Here is a 21,285-nt window from a genome sequence, read left to right on the forward strand (position 1 = left end):
AAATTGTCTGTGTTTCTCTCACCACGGGTAAGAAATATTTTTTAGCGTTATAACTATAATTACTCAGACACACCAATGCGGTATCACTAAACGTACTATTACACAAAAATATTCAAGGAATGTAACTTTTGAAGAAAAAATATTTGTCAAGCCTAACACCTAACCAGTACTCTGTTGTATTCCAGCCAGAAGAGCTCTGTTACAAGTGGAAAGTTCTGGTCGGTACTGATATAATGAAATCATTTATGAGATCACGGTTATACACTTCAATTCCACTCGGAAGTTCTTATTAATTATTAAGTCCTCGGGAGTAACACAGTATTTTTCTTATTTATATTTGAAGAAAGTAAATTTCAACAATGTACATGACACAAATTTGCTCATTACGCAAAGTACTTTTAAAAATCTTTCACACAGCAGGGTGTCAGGCACCACATTCATGTGCCTTTCATATTCCGGTCCCAAGTGCAGAACCAGCGAGTTAATAACTTAAATATATAAAACTAAATATCTTAAATGTTTAAACACAGACGTCTTATTAATACTATTATAAACTAATTATGAGCCACTTTCTTTACTATTATAAATTTCTTTCATTTTAATTCAACAAATACTAACAACTAATCTAAATTCTAAGTTAAGCTTACATTCTCTTAGATAACTGTTTCAGTTAGCGTAATTTTTAATATTCCAAGGTAACACATAATTTAAGTTATATTACAATAAACAGCCAACCTACGACATAGTCTACAATTTACAATTCTCGTGAGATCGGCCTTCAAAATTTAATGGCTACCAAAGTTTTAATACTAAATCAAAAATTATCACATGTAACAAAATAACAATACGAACATGACTTCTATTCAAATACCTCCGTCTTCTAAACCTTCTGTCAAAAAGCCTTAAAATATTTCCAAGTACATTGCTTTCTCTGGTTGATCTACGTGCATCAACTGTTTCGTAAACACAGTTTAAATTTTCGCTGCGTCGACGTAAACGTGACATCTTTCCTACACTGAGATTACATCCCAAAAACGCTACGTTAAGGAAGTTTCTCTCACACCCTAACAGGTGGTTCTAAGAATTCACAAACAGTGCCCTCTATGAACCATTTATTTACGTAAAAAAGGTTCAGAAGAAAAAGTGCCATTCACGATCTACGTAATTTATTTTTGTAATGAAAAAGAGGATAAAGAATACAGAAAATACGGCTGTCTGTACGGTAGTAATAAATTACGATTTCGAAGTTCAAGTTTGGATTTGCAATCTGAGTCATCCCCAAAATAAAAAAAATTAAAGCATCCAGTCTTGAAAATAATAATATTACTTACACAAGAAATTATGACAAAAATTTTGAGAAAATGTATAAGGCTGATACGAAACAAAACACGTATTTTGCTTTTTCCTTCATACTAAATGTTACAACATGGTTTCCCTCGCAAATTCATTGTGCGTGATTAACGAATGCTTGGAATATATTTGCAGTTTCGATAAGTAAAATATAGTGCTTGACATATAATGAGTATGCTATTCAGAGGTCCCAAAGGTCCAAAATTCGGTCCATTTATATACCACTGAACACACTCCGCATTGTAAGCCATGGATGTATTATAAAAGTGACAGTAAATCACAATGGTGGATTTAAAATAGCTCTGTCTGCAATGGGTACCGATGACTGGTTGTTCCCTTTGCCCCATTACTTATGTTTGAACCTCAGAATCTCCAAGTGTTTAATCACGTTGTCTACACCAGACGACGCTTAAGTTGAAAATACGAAAGTATGGGCATACAATATTTTCATTAAAGAACAACGTGAACACTTTTCATATAATAAGTTTATTAAATAACTGCCACGTTTAAAAACACCTCGTTGATTCATAAATGATAATATAGAAAGTACTAAGTTCTCAGTTTTCCTTTTTGTATGTGTGCGTGTGTAACAAAACTGAAACGAAAAGTTTCAAGTATACAAATTACCAATTTAAAAAGGAATTAGCCTTATTCCTAACTGTGAAACAAAACAAATACGGTTAACGTATCCTGTGCAATAAAAAATCTGAATTAGTTTATATTGGTTATATTGGTCATTCACTGCCTTTCATATAGTGAGGTTGGATTGGTTTGGTTTTTGGAATTTCGCACTAAGCTACTCGAGGGTCATCTGTGATAGCCGTCCCTAATTTAGCAGGGTAAGACTAGAGGGAAGGCAGCTAGTCATCACCACCCACCGCCAACTCTTGGGCTACTCTTGTACTAATGAATATTGGGATTGATCGAAACATTATAACGCCCCCACGGCTGAAAGGTCAAGCATGTTTGGCGTGACGGAGATGTGAACCCGCGACCCTCAGATTACGAGTCGCACGCCTTAACACACTTGGCCATGCTGGGCCCAAACGTTTGCTAATGTCGTGGCAGGACGCGACCTTTTGTTTTGTAGGACAGATAAACAATAGCGAGTAAAATAAGCCAATCATATTTCAGTATTTCATCTTATGATTATTCAAGCGATATAATAAGCTAGCTTGTGCGATAATCATGTGATGAAATACGAAAATGTGATTGGCTTACTTTTCGCACCATTTTATATCTGTCCAAGAAGAATAAAATGTCACCAGCAAGGACAAGAGAAAGCCGCTGACAACGCCATCTTGCAGATCATACATTTAATTGTTAAGAATAAAGTGACAATCTTTTGTATAATTAATACCGAATCGAGGAAAATAAAGACATCGTTGGTATCGCAAGTACTTTATTTACTACGGTTGCAGGACCAGTCGCACCAAATATGTTCGCCCTTTTAGCCGTGGGGGCGTTGTAATGTGATGGTCAATCCCACTATTCGTTGGTAAAAGAGTAGCCCAAGAGTTGGCGATGGGTGGCGATGACTAGCTGCCTTCTTTCTTGTCTTACACTGCTAAATTAGGGACGGCTAGCGCAGATAGTCCTCGTGTAGCTTTGCGCGAAATTCAAAACAAATTAAACCAAATTATGGTTACAACTTCACCAGCAAAGGTCTCAGAAGGTAAAACCTGAAATAACTTGTAAACAGGTATATAAAGAAACAAGTAGTAACCTTGACATTCTCCCTAAGGCACTTGAGGCGATAACTTGGGAGAACTTATGTTGATTTTTTTCTCTAAAATGTTCACGTTATTTATTTTGCTCTCTTCACAGAGACGTAAAGTTATGTAGTTTGTTTGGATGAGATTGGTGTTCAGATTCCATAAGATACGTTTGTTTGCTTTTTGGAACTTCGCGTAAAGCTATACGAGGGCTAATTTTTATGTGTTTTATGTGACAGGTTCATATCATTAGTTTTGGTTTATTTTGAATTTAGTTCCTAATGTAGCAGTGAAAGACTAGATGGAAGACAGCTAGTCTTCATCAACCACCGCCAACTCTTGGGTTACCAACGAATAGTAGGGTTGATGGTAACGTTATAACGACCCAACGGCTGAAAGGACGAGCATGTTTGGTGTGACGGAGATTCGAACCCGCAACCCTCGGATTACGAGACGAGTGCCTCAACCACCTGACTATAGCAGTCCTGTTTCAGAACCAAAATTAAAACTGCAATCCACCAGAATCCATCGCTGTGAGTCACTATTTCAAATAGCGAGTCGGAGAAAACATGTGGTAGTTTAAATGCCCTTCTCTTATATTTTCCTTATTCTATCATTTTTACACACCACATTTAAGCTCTGCTTTCTTGCAAGCACTATGTGTTAGATTGATATATCTTGGATTATCTGAAAAACTTTTAAGCGTGTGTGTGTTTTCTTATAGCAAAGACACATCGAGTTATTTGCGGAGTCCATCGATGAGAATCGAGCCCCTAACTTTGGCGTTGTAAATTACCGCTGTAGCAAGGGACAATTTTTAAGCAGTCAGACAAACTCACATAGTTAACAAAACTTCTGTGGTATTGTTTTGAATTTCGCGCAAAGCTACTCGAGAGCTGTCTGCGCTAGCCGTCCCTAATTTAGTATTGTAAGACTAGAGGGAAGGCAACTAGTCATCACCACCCACCGCCAACTCTTGGGCTACTCTTTTACCAACGACTAGTGGGATTGATAGTCATATTATAACGCCCTCACGGCTGAAAGGATTCGAATCTGCGACCCTCGCATTACGAGTTGAGTGCTTTAACCACTTGGCCATGCCGGGCCTTAACAAAGTTATTGGTAAAGTAAACAATAACGTACATTAACGGTATTTATAATAGTAAAAAAGCTGAGTATGCAGAAACGACTGAATTGTTTGTTTGTTTGTTTTTGAATTTCGCACAAAGCTACTCGAGGGCTATCTGTGCTAGCCGTCCCTTATCTAGCAGTATAAGACTAGAGGTAAGGCAGCTAGTCATCACCACCCACCGCCAACTCTTCGGCTACTCTTTTTACCAACGAATACTGGGATTGACCGTAACATTATAATACATCAACGACTAAAAGGGCGAGCGTGTTTGATGTGACGTGGATTCGAACCCGCGACCCTCAGACTACGAGTTCAGTGCCTTAATCACCTGGACATGTCGGACCAAATAGGTAAGATGATACCGAATTAAAAGCCAACATGCAGTCCGGACTCCTCGGTCAGTCTACTTTTAACACGATATGAGATTTGTAGCGTTTGATCGAGAAATGTACGAGAATATTCCGAACAGACAAACGCAAAAATATTATTTAAATAGATTACACTGTAGAGTGTGAAAGTGAAAGTTCAGTAGCACTTTTATTGTTGATTTGTTTCGACTTTTTGTAAAGCATTCATTAGAACGATTTCCTTTGCCCAAACCATAGTCCACTGGGAAATAGAAGAACATATCACGTTTACCTAGTGAATGTAGAACCAACACTTCGACCGACCTTGAACTTTCTTACTTTGTTTTGTGTTCAGGGTTTCCCGCACTCTTATAACAGCCAACGTTACGCAAGCGCCCCCACACGTTGGGCAGTAAAATTAATAGACTACCCAGGACTGTTGAAAAAACTGGATTCTACATTTAAACTTGAAAAAAATATATCTGAATACACAGTAAATGTCTACCATACGTTGAAGGTGAGCTTATGGAAAGGTGTTTAGTTTGTTTATTCAAGATTCGCGAGTGTGGTCCAGTATACGGTGAACTGTAGCTTTAAAACGTCATAGTTCAGTGACCTGGATAGACGTAGTTATTGAACAGTTTTACTGACGGTAGTATCCGTTCAGTTGTTTGGGAAGAAGTTATGTCACAAAACAGGTTTTAGTCTCGATAACTGTCACTGTAAAAGTTCACACGAACCGCTGGTAATGGTATGAAATGAACAAAACTGTCAAAATGGGTTCACGGTCTGATGTTTCAGAGGAGTTTCTTCTAGTAACCAACATCAGAAAGTTGTCATTGAATTCATTCAGTTACAATAATTAATTATAATAACCACGATCAAATTTCGATCGTTTCACACGATACTGTTATTGTGTTGCTTAAGACAGTACACAATGCACACTCGTCAAATATGTGTACATCAGAGTTTAACTTGCAGTTTAGGAAGCAAACAAACCACAGCAAAACCTGAGGGTATTAGATACTGAGGTGGGGAAACGTGGTGCTGGCACAAACAGCTGAGATAAAAGTGTAATAGCAGTAGTGAAGCCCAAGAATATCCATTTGTTTATAAACAATTATAACATCGATTTTTCTTAAGAAAACAAACAGCACACTTTGAATTACAGGTTTGTTTTGTTTTTCTAATTTCGCGCAAAGCTACACGAGGGCTATCTGCGCTAGCCGTCCCTAATTTAGCAGTGTAAGACTAGAGGGAAGGCAACTAGTCATCACCACTCACCGCCAACTCTTGGGCTACTCTTTTACCAAAGAATAGTGGGATTGATCGTCACGTTATAACGCCTCCACGGCTGAAAGGTTAAACATATTTGGTGCAACGGGGATTCGAACCCGCAAACGAACTTGGCAGGGGTTTAGTTTAGAGAGAAAGAAGTCTGAAGAATTCTCTCCTCAATAGGGATGGTCAGGAACGTTGGGGTTCCTCTTCGTCCCTTCACATGAAAGATTATTTAATTTTGCTTGGAAATTTGCCTGTAATAAACTTTTACTTGTTTAAGGTGACAAAGTGACGGGTGAGAAAGGGGGGAGCGAAACAAAGGCGGCACCGGAGAAGTGAGCCAGGCCAGAGCCCGACAAGCAGATATCAACGTAAAACGACCCGATTCAGGGCTGGGCAATAGTCTTGCCTTCGTTGGGATCTAAAGATCCAATGCCCGAGATTTGGATGTAGGGGAAAACGGGAGTTCCCCGAGAAAACCCACTTTCACAGGACAGGCGCCAAAAGTTTTATCTGCCCTGTGTCTGAATCTGAAAAAGAAATACATATAAATATAAACATGAATTTACCTTATCTGTGATTATGTATTTTGTTGAGTGATTTGTGATTGTTGAAATATGTTATGTGGTGAAATGTGTTTTGTAGGTGCACTGGCTAATTTACATAGTAATGTAGTTAGCTGATTTATTTGTTCTGCTTTTAAATAATATTTGTATGATAATTCTGTGAGCCTGTTTCTAAGAATTGGTAAGTTACTGATTTTGTGTATATAGTTTACGGTTTGTATGATGGTAGTCTGTATGTTGCTCTTAGTATTTTATTTTGGTGTATTTGGATTTTCTGTAGTGTGTTGTCAGATATCCGAATTCTATTAACGGACGGATGTAAACCTAGTATATTTGGATGATGGTCTCTGGTGAGCAGTTTGAGTGTTTGCTAGATATGGTCATTAAATGTATGTTGTTAACACATTTTTTCTATGTTCATCTTGAGTGATGTGCTTGCTCATGTTGATAGGCGAAATGCTTAGTGCGATGCTTTTCGGTGTCTTTTCAAATTCCTATAAAAAGTGATTGCTCATGTTGGATTTGAAATTACTCTCCACTTGTGACTCCAGGTCGATTTGGAGTCGAACGCCTTAATTCTATCTGGGCCTAAAAAGAAGCATTTGGTATTCTTGGGCTTGTCCGGGATTTGAACCCGGGACCTCTCGCACCCTAAGCGAGAATCATACCCCTAGACCAACGAGCCACTTTAATTACTCTTTTCTAAAATAAATTTAGAGTTATCATTGTCTTAGATTGTTTATTCTTTTTTGATTAATTAATATAGAACAGTGACTATCAAACGTTTCAAGATCGCGAACTACTTTTTGTTATTTTTTAAATTACAAATCCAAGTCTAGGTTAGGTTATATTACAAACCCAGGCCTCATTTTAAAACATAAATAAAATTCTAACAGAAATTCATATTTCAAATGCATACCCATTAATACGATTTTTTTTTCTAGCACGATTAAATAATATCTGGTACCATTTGGCAATTTTAAGGGGAAGAAAATAGTTGCGAGTCTATGCAGGTAGAGGGCGAGTCTGTAAGTGAGGAGATTAGCATGTACATGCACGTGTAAAACTCGTGTAGGAAGGGATTCGGTAGGCTTAGAGGATAACTTTGCAATAAGAAAACACACACATATAGGGATTATCACAAATTTTATTATTATTTTTATTAACTGTGTCATGTATGGCCGATTAAGAACCTATAGAATGAAGTATATACACACTTATGTAAGAGGTACATGAGTACGTTTAGAAAATCGTTGAATTTGTTACACCTGATATTATATAATCTTTCCCTGCTCTTCAGTTTAAGACAAAATTTTTTAGTTTATTCCTATCAATTTGAACTCAGCACATATCAAAGTAATAATACACCATTCAGACAGTAACTATCCATTTCTGGTTGTAACACATCATGGTGTTTATCTCAGATACAAGGAGTGTTGTTTTGAATTAATTACAACGCTACACAATGGGCCATCTGTGCTATGCCCACCACAGGTATCGAAAGCCGGTTTTTAGTGTTGTAAGTCAATAGACATGTCGCTGTGGGTTAAAGGCTAGGCAATAAATCCCTTGTTCTAATATGTTTTGGTAGTTTTAGTTCAGTAACATGCAATATATAATCACAGTGATTTAAAGACTGGACACTAGGCGGTACGTAAGTAGTTCTTTTCATGAGACTATTTTACATAAAACATGCTCAATAAAGACAGAACCAGGTTGCTGAAAACACTATAATCACAACTTTTCAAATGTGTTGACCTGGCACCTTCGGGTGACAGTAAGCCATGCTTGTACTGTATTGTCCGAAGATGTCAGGCCAGTCAACAATATTATAATGTTGCTCTATCATTGTGTTTTCATCAATTAGGTAATGTCGGTTTTCCCTCCTTCATATGGCTCTTACAAACTGATACGTTTTTGTTGTTGTTTGTTTTTTCTATTCACTTGGAAGACGGTTTGTTGGAAATTTCGCGCAAAGCTGCACGAGGGCTATTTGCACCAGCCGTCCCTAATTTAGCAGTGTAAGATAAGAGGGAATGTAGCTAGTCATCATCACCCACCGCAAATTCTTGGGCTACTCTTGTACTAATGAATAGTGGGATTGACCGTCGCTTTATAACGCCCTCACGGCTGAATGGGCGAGCATGTTTGGTTCGCTTCGCTTTCTTCTTATGGGTATTTGGGTATGTTGGATACCCAGGAGGGTCAGGTGCAAAAGACCTCTTCCTCCACCCCTAACATTCACTACAGCTACTACTACTATGTTATAGTTGTAGTTTCTTTAGGGCCAGAGTAATCCACAGTAGTCCGGTCCTTTTCAGGGCAATGTCCAGATATTGTCTTGCCTTTTTTATTTAGTTTTTTAATTTTTTCATTATTTTTAATATATTTATATAAAAACATTTATAAATATGAATACTATACTATTTCTAAAAACGACTAGTGCCTGGTGGCCTGTTTGATTTCTATTTCAGAGATATATATTTATAGGAGAGAGGTACTTAGGACTATGTTCATCACGTACGTAGTATCTGTTGAGATCACACAATAAATCATTTTTATCCAGTTTTTATTAAAATAGTTTAGTGCATTATGTAAGAGTCTATCGGATACTGGGCCCGGCATGGCCTTGCGCGTTAAGGCGTGCGCTTCGTAATCTGAGGGTCGCGGGTTCGCCCCCGAGTCGCGCCAAACATGCTCACCCTCCCAGCCGTGGGGGCGTTATAATGTGACGCTATATCCCACTATTCGTTGGTAAAAGAGTAGCCCAAGAGTTGGCGGTGGGTGGTGATGACTAGCTGCCTTCCCTCTAGTCTTACACTACTAAATTAGGGACGGCTAGCACAGATAGCCATCGAGTAGCTTTGTGCGAAATTAAAAAAAAACAACAAAAAAAAACAAAATATCGGATACTGTATCTAAGTTTTCATGCTTGTGGATGAAGTACTGCGGGGTACTTTATAGGTTGAAGTTAGGATTGAATTTTGTAGTTTGTGTAGTTCTTTTGTGTTATGTTTAACTACGCTGGACATGCGTGTTCTATAATGGGTCTAACACACGTTTTGTAGATTTTTATTATATTATCAGGTGATGTACCTTGATTTTTACCTGATAAGCTTCCAGATTCTAGTCAGGATATTGTTAGTATGCTGTATACATGTTAATTTAGTGTCGTAAATTAATCCTAAAATTTTAGCTCAGGTAGCAGTCTGTAAAAGTGATCCGTTCACGTATAACTCTGGTGGATCGTTTTTTAGTTTATTTCATCTGATGAATGGTATTATTCGGTTTTTCGAAATATATATATATTTATTCTATATTTCTGGCAGTATTCTTCTAAGTTATCCAGGACTGGTTGGAGATTTGTTGCTGCTATTGAAGGAGTGGGGGCGCTTTTCCATTTCGCTACATCGTCAGCATACCGTGATGCAAAACCCAAATTTAGGTCCGACAGTGGCATATTACTCACATACATGATAAATAAGATAGAGCTAACTAACCCAGCCTTGTGAGACACCTGCCTCAAGTGAAAAAGACTCTCAGTAGGGCCCATTCACATCTATTGTCCAGAAAGTTAGATAGCCAACGAATAATTCCCTGGGGTAAATCCATTTCCGTTAAGCGATGAAGTAATCCGTTATGCCACACTGTGTGAAATGCTTTCTCAATGTCGAGAAACCAAGTTAGAGTGCATTCGTTGTTGTTCAAACTGTCTATAATTGTTTGTGTTAATCTGATTAGGTGGTCTGTAGCATGTTTGGTGTGACGGAGATTTATTCGTTTTGAATTTCGCACAAAGCTACACGAGGGATATCTGCGTTAGCCGTTCATGATCTAGCAGTTTAAGACGAGAGGGAAGGAAGCTAGCTAGTCATCACTAACCACCACCAACTCTTTGGCTACTCTTTTACCAACGAATAATGGGATTGATTGGTACATTATGACGTCCCCACGGCTGAAAGGGCGAGCATGTTTCGTGTGATAGAAATATTTAAAGAGACAAAAACTCATTCAGATACTCGGAAGTTCTATGGATGCTAGGATATTGCTAATATTACATACATGTACATACAGACATCATTTAGTGGATTACATGGGACTGGGAAATGTGTTATGATACTTTTAAGGAAGACAATGTGTGAATAAAAAATGTTAGAACTAGAATCAGCAGGGACACCGGATGACACTCTTGTTTTGGGTTGAACTATGCGATATGAACTCTGGGAAGCAGAGTAACAGGATGAAGGGGAGGAACATATATATATATATATATACACTTTTATTAGTCGTTGTTCTTTCACATTCATCGTTAAATGTGTTTTTATAAAAAAAACAAATATTTATTTACAATTAAAAAGTAGACGCAGACAGAAATAATTGTTTCATGCCACTAGCGTTAGAATTATGATATATATACAGGGTGGCCCGTAAGTCCCTATCCATCCATATATCTTATGTACCCAGTGCATATGTGTGCTGTCCCTCATTCTCGCTGCATAATATTATGCGACGCCATGTTCTGCGAGAGATTTACTTCAACATGGTAGGGGCTATTGTTCCAAATGCCGCGAGAACAGCTGCCTTCAATTCATCACTAGTATTATAACGTTGTTTATAATAACATATGGATGGGTAGGGACTTACGGGCCACCCTGTATATCGCAAAATTTGTGAGAGATGAAATGAGAATCCGCTTGCCGTGGTTTCTAGGTGCTCACACTGCAAGCGCCTAGTCCAGCTTTAGCTACCACACTTGGTGTACTTATTATTAGTTATTTGAAAATGTTTCCCTTTGCGACAAATAATTATGGAATACAGGTTATTGTAAAGCAGATTTCACGTTTTCGAGAACTAAGAAAATTAATATTGCAGGATTTGTCTTATTGCTGGATGAATGTTGGTGTAGTGATATGTTTGAAGTTATCTGGAAACTTCTCGTGATTTTTCTACAAAATAGGCACTGAGTAATGCTACAGAAGCTGTTAATATATCGTTTCATTCAAAGAATTCTTTGTTGTTATAAATGCTGTAGCCCACGTACAATTTTATCTTTACTTATAATATTCAAAATATATAGTATTATAGTATTATAATAAATTATAAATTATAGTATTCAAAATTTTGAATACCATTTGTACTTGTCATCCCATTACTAGCCAGATGCAGCTACGAAATGTGGAATGTCACACTCACAGCTACTGGTCAGGTACAACTGGATCTATCTTCCCATTGGTTAGTCACGTCGTAGCTGTTATGTCAATCAAACTCGTGGTCAGGTACAACTGGATCTATCACCTCACTGGTTAGCCACACTTTCATTCCGAGGCTAGTAGCCAAGCTGAATAGACATCTGAATTGATTCCTACTAAGATGTCTTACGAGAGAGCAAGTTCTTTTCCTATTCCATTGCTAGTTCTTGATGGACTACTCTTGGACTTTACCCCTCAACAAATTATCACTTTTATCGACCAGTTTAAATCCGAGGTTTTAAGAAAGACCAGAATCCTTCGTCGAGGCAGAGTTTTTCTCCATCCCTCCGATCTCTATAAACCATGGAATACCGACCCTAATGTAAGGTGCTCCACCACCAAAAGCTTAACTGGTAACTTTTTGTCTTCCTTAGGAACGTCCGTCCTTCTACCTCTCCAGCAGATATTCAGTAATAACTCAAAGTAGCCACTAATTCCAAACTTCACGCTGTCCACCGGATCCGATCCAGGACTACACGTTTTCTCACCCACTTGATGAAGGTGGTAACCTCCTCTGAACAAGTAGCTCAACGCATCTTAACTAATGGCGTTTCTTTCACTTAAAACACGAACGTTTTTCCCCGTCGATTATCACTGCAGTTCAACAGGTCCAGCAAGCCATCCATACCACTAACCTCACCTTTAAGAACCCTCAGATCAAATATAGCTTCTTCAAATACTAATGCTATCTTATCTACGTCACAGGTCAATGATGACACCATCCAAACCGATACCGGTAACTGTTTCCCGACCAAAGCAACCAACAAGTGCAACAAATTCACCTAGACCTCTCAAGACAAGATATTCCAGTCTACAACCTAAGCAATACAAACACAGGTGCCGACAAAGTAGGCCAATACATAAACCGAGCCTGTCCTAGCAACTTATCAAGAAAAATACCCGTGTTCTAAAGAACTCCGGAAAAGCCCACACTAGGAACAACCGGATGAACTAACTTTAGACTCTGTAAGAAGATTCCTTCTCGTTCCAACACTACTTCCACGAAATACCAACATAAGCCTAACCAAACACCAAGCCCAGAATCCTACAACTAAACCTACGCGGACGACAACCCACTTTTCCAGGAAGATTTTAGCCAATCATTTCTATCTTTCTCACAATCTTCTCTTTCTTAGAGGTGTTTAGAGTCTTGTATGTACTAACCATGCCTTACAATCATCTCCAGGCTGTCAGGATATCTTATTCGCAGCCCTGGCCGTGAATTTGGGTTTTTCCCTGGGTACTCCAGTTCCCCCAACCTCCCAGTAAAATGATTGATCTTGAACTGTTAGATCCTGAAAAGGTTTCATGTCATGCTTAGTCAATAAATTCAATAATTACAGCGTAAAGTTTAAAATAATGTTCATGTTAAGAGTTTAATCTGAAGTCAAGGTCGAGCCGACCACTTTCCACTACACAACTTATAAATTTGTAAATATCCTTAACCTTTGAACTTGTTACCTTACCACAACCATCTACGGGTCAAGCTGCCCCTCCCCTACACAGCCATGTTTTCTCTCCTCCTCCCCTCTCGTCTCGCTCACAGTTTTTCCCGAACATCACATGATGCTAATGTTGATTTCTCAGCCTGTTAATTATCTCAAGTGATCCGGAAAGCGTCGTACCTACTTAACGATTTAAATTTTTGTCCCCAGTAGAACCAAACTCTAATTCCGCCAATGGGACTAAAGACAAACAAAAGTTTCTGAGCGCACCTGGTTTTCTCTCAAGCCCAAAAGGGAGAAGTTGGCTTTAGATTGGTTAGTCACGTCGGAGCTGCTATGTCGAACTTACAGCTGGTGGTCAGGTGCAACTGAATCTATCACCTCGTTTGTTAGTCACGTAGTAGCTGCTATGTCGAACTTACAGCTGGTGGTCAGGTGCAACTGAATCTATCTCCTCGTCAGTTAGTCACATCGGAGCTGCTATGTCGAACTTACAGCTGGTGGTCAGGTGCAACTGAATCTATCTCCCCGTCAGTTAGTCACGTCGGAGCTGCTATGTCAAACGTAGAGCTGGTGGTAAGGTGCAACTGAATCTATCTCCCCGTCAGTTAGTCACGTAGTAGCTGCTATGTCGAACTTAGAGCTGGTGGTCAGGTGCAACTGAATCTATCTTCCCGTTTCTTAGTCACGTTGCAGCTGCTACCAGATTATCCTTTGTTCGCTCGCTACTTCTTTGTGGGTATGTTGAATTTTTAAACACCCAGGAGGGTCAGGTGCACAAGACCTCTTCCTCCATCCCTAGCTTTCATGTCGGCTAATATTATGTTGTTGTTGCAGTGCCTTTGGGCCAGAGTATTCCACAGTACTTTTCGAGGCATGTTCCATGTATTGTCTTCATTTGCCCTATTTCCCTCCTTTATCAATTTATTATTATTTTTCTTTTATTCTTATATATATATGTATATATTATATTTCCTTTTTCCATATATATATATATTATATTATGTTATATTATATTATATTTCCTTTTTCCATATATATATATATTATATTATGTTATATTATATTATATTTCCTTTTTCCATATATATATATATTATATTATGTTATATTATATTATATTTCCTTTTTCCATATATATATATATTATATTATGTTATATTATATTATATTTCCTTTTTCCATATATATATATATTATATTTCCTTTTTCCATATATATATTATATTATATTATGTTATATTATATTATATTTCCTTTTTCCATATATATATTATATTATATTATGTTATATTATATTATATTTCCTTTTTCCATATATATATTATATTATATTATGTTATATTATATTATATTTCCTTTTTCCATATATATATTATATTATATTATGTTATATTATATTTCCTTTTTCCATATATATTCATCGGAAAAATAAAATAATAATAATACTAAAAAACTTAAACTAGTTTTACGCGTCTACTACATGGTGGCCAGCTTGATTTATATTTCTTAAACGGTTAACGGAAATGGATTTACCTCAGGGAATTATTAGCTGGCTATTTAACTTCCTGGAAAATAGAACCAGTAAAGTAGATGTGAATGGGTCCCACTCAGAGTCCTTTTTGCCTAAGGCAGGTGTCCCATAAGGATGGGTTAGTTAGCTCTATCTTAATTATCATGTATGTGAGTAATATGCCACTGTCGGACCTAAATTTGGGTTTTGCATCACAGTTTGCTGACGATGTAGCGAAATGGAAAAGCGCCCCCACTCGTTCAATAGCAGCATCAAACCTCTAAACTGTCCAACTTGGAAGAACACTGCCAGAAATACAGAATTAAAATCAATATTCCGAAAACCCAAGTGATATTATTCAGCAGATTAAATAAACTGAAAAACGATCCACCAGAGTTATACATGAACGGATCACTTTTACAGACTGCTATCTCGGTTAAAATTTTAGGATTAACTTATGATACCAAGTTAACGTGGACACAGCATACTAACAATATTCTGACTAGAATCTGTAAAAAGGGAAAAAATTATGCAAGAAGTCTTTCAGGTACAAATCAAGTTACATCACCTGATAATATAATAAAAATCTACAAAACATACATTAGACCTATAATAGAATACGCATGTCCAGCCTAGTTAAACATAACACAAAAACAATAACACAAACTACAAAATTCTATCCAAACTTCAGCCTATAAAAATTAGCCTATACGAGTTTGTTTATTTGTTTGTTTTGAATTTCGCGCAAAGCTACAAGAGAGCTATCAGCGCTAGCCGTCCCTAATTTATCAGTGTAAGACTAGAGGGAAGGCACCTAATCATCACCACCCACCGTCAACTCTTTTACCAACGAATGGTGGGATTGACCGTCACATTATAACGCCCTCACAGCTGAAAGGGCAAGCACGTTTGGTGCAACGGAGATTCGAACCTGCGACCCTCACATTACGAGTCGAGTGCTTTAACCCACCTGGCCATGCCGGGGCTCGTATCCGTTAGTAATGGCAGGAACATTAAATGAAAATGCAGGGTTATTCAGCACGTCTGTACTTGCTGCAGCTGCTTGTCGCTACAAAAATAAAATCATAACAATTGAACAAAAAAACATGCACGTGCAAAATAGTGTTAACTGATGACTCATTTCGTTTTTTTTTTTTATCGTCTGTTGAACACAACGTTTTATTTGAAACCGTTAGACGACTTCCTATTAAAATCAATATCCTGCGACAATAAAATTTATATATTTTAGAACAGCTCTTGGGACCCGGGATGGCCAGGTGGGTTAAAGCATTCGACTCGTCATTTGAAGGTCGCGGATTCGAATCCCCGTCGCATCAACATGCTCGCCCTTTCAGCCGTGGGGCGTTATTATGTGACGGTCAATCCCACTATTCTTTGGTAAAAGTGTAGCCCAAGAGTTGGCGGTGGGTGGTGATGACTAGCTGCCTTCCCTCTAGTCTTACACTGCTAAATTAGGGACGGCTAGCACAGATAGCCCTCGAGTAGCTTTGTGCGAAATTCCAAAACAAACAAACAAACTGTCCCTCTCCCAAATTCTGTCCATATTTTGTTACTTATTTTACACGTTATCTGAATATATTACGTAAGTTAGAAATTCGATATTTTACAGATTGACTCATGGCTTTGTGAGTCGTTTGCTGAAGTGTATTATATAGTGTTAGTACAATAATATTGGCTTTGTTCTTTGTGATCCGGGATGGCTAAGCGTGTTCAGGCGTGCGACTCGTAATCTGAGGGTCGCAGGTTCGCATCCCCGTCGCGCTAAACATGCTCGCCCTCCCAGCCGTGGGGGCGTTATAATGTGACCATCAATCCCACTATTCGTTGGTGAAAGAGTAGCCCAAGAGTTGGCGGTGGGTGGTGATGACTAGCTGCCTTCGCTCTAGTCTTACACTACTAAATTAGGGACGGCTAGCACAGATAGCCCTCGTGCAGCTGTGCGCGAAATTCTGAAACAACCTTTCCTCTCGTATAACGATACAAGTGCGAGAAAGAGAAATGGGTCGTATGTCACTACCTGTTTTATATGACAACACTTAAGGCCGTGAAAAATGTGAATGACTTTCAGTTATCACAATCTGTAATAAGCGGACTAGAAATGTACATTTATTTTAACACTGTAAATATCCATATATTAGAAATGAGCAAACAGGTACACAGTGGATTATCTGTGTTCTGCTCACCACGGGTATCGAAACTCGGTTTCTGGTGGTGTAAGTCCGCAGACATACCGATGTGCAGATGAGAAGAGTCAGTAAGTAAGACAGTAATTTAAATTATAAATTGATGACTCCCGCCATCCCCCACGGCACACCTGAAAACACAAAATAAAAGACGTGACACACCTAAAAACTACAAAAAAGACGTGGTACACCTAAAAACTATAAAAAAGACGTGGCACACCTAAAAACTACAAAAAAGATGTGGCACACCTAAAACTACAAAAAAGACGTGACACACCTAAAAACTACAAAAAAGACGTGGTACACCTAAAAACTACAAAAAAGACGTGACACACCTAAAAACTACAAAAAAGACGTGGTACACCTGAAAAATACAAAAAAGACGTGACACACCTAAAAACTACAAAAAAGATGTGGCACACCTAAAACCACAAAAAAGACGTGGTACACCTGAAAACTACAAAAAAGACGTGGTACACCTGAAAACTACAAAAAAGACGTGGCACACCTAAAAACTACAAAAAGATAAGGTACACCTAAAAACTACAAAAGATGTGGCACACCTAAAACTACAAAAGAGACGTGGTACACCTGAAAACTACAAAAATGACGTGCCACACCTAAAAACTACAAAAAAGACGTGGTACACCTAAAACTACAAAAGGACGTGGTAACCTGAAACTACAAAAATGACGTGCCACACCTAAAAACTACAAAAAAGACGTGGTACACCTAAAAACTACAAAAAAGAGACGTGGCACATCTAAAAACTGCAAAGATGTGGCACACCTAAAAACTACAAAAAGACGTGGCACACCTAAAAGTACAAAAAGACGTGGCACATCTAAAAACTACAAAAAAATGTGGCACATAGTTGACTGAAAATGAGAGACATTGAAAATCAGTTTGATTTGAAACTTGTACAAAGCTACACAATGGGCTACCATTTGGGCTTTGCCCACCACGGGTATCGAAACCCGGATTTTAGCGTTGTAAGTCCACAGACATACCGCTGAACCACTGGGGAGCATGATTAATGTTTCTTTCTATACATATATTTATATATGGTGTTTCTTTCGTTCGATTCTCTGTCGGTGTTTGGGTAATAAAAGTTCACACCCTGGAGGGTCAGGTTCTCTATGACCTCTTCCTCATCCCCGTACTTATGTTCTTGACGATTGGTATTTATAACTGTAGAACTGAATATTATTTTGATCCTTTTCAGGACAATGTCCATGTATTGTGGCTCGTATATAGTGATTATTTTGTTCTATCAGCAGAATGTCAAGTTTGTTGGTGGAATTTTTATTGTTTAATACATATATATATATGTATATATTTTATTATTATTATTATTATTTTTACATATATTTTTATTTATGTTTATATTTAAAATATAAATTAACTGAGAGATATTTAGGGCTAGCTTCATCATGTATGAGGTAACTGTCTAGTTCGCATAGTAATTCATTTTTCATCCAATTCTTATTAAAGTACATTATTGTAATATGTAGGAGTCTATCTGGTATGGTTGGTATGTTCGAGTATTTGTGAATGAACTGAGATGATATAGTTCTTGGAACTCTGTATGCAGTTGTGAGGAGTGTGTTTTGGATTGTTTGTAGTTTGGTTTTAATTATTTTATTGCTTACAGTTATCCATGCTGGAGCTGCATAATCTATTACAGGTCTAATATATGTTTTATAGATTTTTAGTATATTATCTGTAGATGCTCCACTGTTTTTACCAGTTAGACTCCTAATATAGTTAGTTCTTCGCCAGACCTAACCTTTTTTGAATCATAGGTCAGACCTAAAAATTTTGCCAATGGGGCAGTCTGGAGTAGTTTGCCATTCATATATAATATATATGGTGTTTCTTGCCATACAGAAATCATTGGTTTGAATTTCACGAAGGTACACGAAGGCTATCATCACTAGCCGTCCCTATTTAGTAGTGTAAGACTAGAGGGAAGGCAACTTGACATCACCACCCTCTGCCAGATCTTAGGCTACTCTTTTACCAACGAATAGTGGGATTGATCATGATGTTATATCGTCTCTACGGCTGAAATGGTGAGCATATTTAGTGTGACAGTGATTCGAACCCGCGATCCTCAAATTGCGAGTCGACCGCCTTAATCACTTAGCCATGCCGGGTCTGAGTCTGTAAGAGCAGAAGGTAATGGATGAGTAGAAGGCAGTATAATGTTGAAACGTTCATGCTAAGCCTAAAACATGTACTATGTTTTAAAAAAATTACTGTACAAGTACAGTTTATTAAAGATATAGTTACAGTTAACTGTATGGAACATTGAGGCATTTCTAAGAATTCTAACAACTAAACATACACTCACACACAATAAATAATTGTACGGTTTCTTTTTTCCATGAATATACTGTGTCACACCCGTCCGCACCTCGTGATTATTTGAGGAAATACTGCGTTCACGCTATACCAGTTTCCACCGGTAATAACTGGCGTTTGCGCAAGCTTTCGCTATCCATCTTCCACACCTTTAAAGCTCAGACCGTTTCCAACGTAACGAACGTGTAGGTACTTTCAAAAATATGTAGAACACTAGCGATATCGAAGAGCGAAGATTTTTAATCGAACACAATAAATGATTAAGATTTACTTTGGTCGTATTTTACTGTTATACCCACAAGAATGTTACCTGTGAATATGAAGTTTGCACAGATTGCATACTCCGAAAGTAATAACCAAACCATGAATAAACATTAATGAAAAGTCTTATCAGGAATAATGAAACCATGTTGAATATGGATCATTTGTGCTAGTCCGGCTGAAATAACCAATGTCATATAGGTGGCGCGCGTATAGATAAAAACAAAACACGTAAACGTGTTTTTTTATGTACGGTTAAAGACCAACCTAAAATGCTGTCATAAGAAGGATTGGGGCCCAAAACTCCACTGTTAAGAAACGGGCCTCTTTTAACACAAGTTAAAGTTTTCAATAATATATCCAGTGATGTATTTAGGCAGGAGCTAGAAAGGGCTCTGCCCCAGGACCCAAGGTCGTAATAGGGGTTCATTGATAATTTTATTCAATGTAAAATGACGTGGAATATAGAACTTACAAACACTATTAGCCACTAGGCCCACACAATCTTAAATCCACTATTGTACACACACACACGTTTGTTGTTAAGTGTGGAGTCCATTGTTAACGTTATAAGCCCTCGTTGAGCCACACCGAGTACTATAAAATTGCATGATTTAGGTTTTCATATATTGTAATAGAGTAACTTTCAAGGGTGTGACCAGTTGAAGCTAAAATGCAACATAATTAATCAAATAGGTTGTTCCAAATTATTGTTTTCTAAACGTGTACATGTCTATAAAGGGACAAATGTACCATAACAACAGTTCAAGTTTTAATCAAAAACTGGTTATTCGCAGTAATTAACTTTGAAATTATGAAAAACGTAAACATTAAAGGTCTTAAACTGTTCCTCTTTTGTTTTCTTTCTGTTTCAATCGCAAGCAGTAAAAGTGTTAAACTGTCCCTGTTTTTTCTTTCTGTTTCAATCGCAAGCAGTAAAAGTGTTAAACCGTCCTTGTTTTGTTTTATTTCTGTTTCAATCGCAAGCAGTAAAAGTGTTAAACTGTCCCTGTTTTGTTCTTTGTCTTTTTGTTTCAATCGCAACCAGTAAAGGAATTTTTCGTTTTTCTTTCTGTCTCAGTCGCAAACGGTAAAAGTGTTAAACTGTCCCAGTTTCTCTGTACTTCTGTGTGCGTGTGATATGTACAGTTTGTAGTTATAAAGCACTTGGAAACCATCTCTTGACAAATCGCACAGTACAGTGTTTTCTTAATCTAACCTGTTATTACGTGGTCACAGGAATTGAAACTTGAATTCTTGCCAAGCCGCGAAAAAGACAACAAACGAACCTAATACAGACAATCATTTCAAAAGCAAACTAAACGTAAACACAATCAAACGCCTATTCACACCCTCTTTAACGACAAAAAAAAAACATACACAAACTAACAAACAAGATCTTTTCCCACAATAACTAACTTAACCCATCAGAGTGTGAGAGGTACAAGAAACAATAAACCAAGTGAAAAACAAAGCTCCAGGATAGGACAGGAAACAAAGCGTACTATTTATATTAAAGAACAAAGCCTCTAACAACACTACTCAAACGCTTATTGAAAACATGCTATATGGCAGCCACTTGGAAACAGGGTGGTGTTCTTATGTTCCAGATGGTAAGATAATCAGCAAAAAATCCAGGTACCTACAGAGCCATCAGCCTTACAACGTTTATAGTAAAATTATTTGGTATTAAACACAGAGCTACACAATAGGCTATCTATGCTTTGCCCACAACGGGTATCGAAACCTGGTTTTAGCGGAGTGTGTGTGTGTTTCTCTTATAGTAAAGCCATATCGAGCTATCTGCTGAGCCCATCGAGAGGAATCTAACCCCTGATTTTAGCGTTGTAAATCC

At 37.8% G+C, this 21,285-nt stretch overlaps 1 protein-coding gene and 1 non-coding gene across 6 annotated transcripts in view; both read right to left on the reverse strand.

Annotated features, from left to right (window-relative positions):
* The window catches only part of LOC143228869 (transient receptor potential cation channel subfamily M member-like 2), an 80,756-nt gene that overhangs the window by 48,845 nt on the left and 10,626 nt on the right, over positions 1-21,285 (reverse strand). Inside the window, exon 1 of one of the 5 annotated variants that reach the window (XM_076460281.1) lies at positions 11,521-12,493. The exons of 1 other annotated variant lie outside the window; for it this stretch is intronic. In XM_076460281.1, the coding sequence (XP_076316396.1) occupies positions 11,521-11,523 (3 nt within the window). In that variant the 5' untranslated portion in view covers positions 11,524-12,493. Of the gene's footprint in view, positions 1-852; positions 2,767-11,520; positions 12,494-21,285 lie in introns of those variants that run through there. 3 more of the 5 variants (XM_076460279.1, XM_076460282.1, XM_076460283.1) reach the window with 3 other exon arrangements.
* Positions 7,005-7,076, reverse strand: TRNAP-AGG (transfer RNA proline (anticodon AGG)). Its single transcript has one exon. It is a non-coding gene; the product is annotated as a tRNA-Pro (tRNA).

Source organism: Tachypleus tridentatus, chromosome 10 (assembly GCF_004210375.1).
Source record: "Tachypleus tridentatus isolate NWPU-2018 chromosome 10, ASM421037v1, whole genome shotgun sequence".
NCBI lineage: Eukaryota > Metazoa > Arthropoda > Merostomata > Xiphosura > Limulidae > Tachypleus > Tachypleus tridentatus.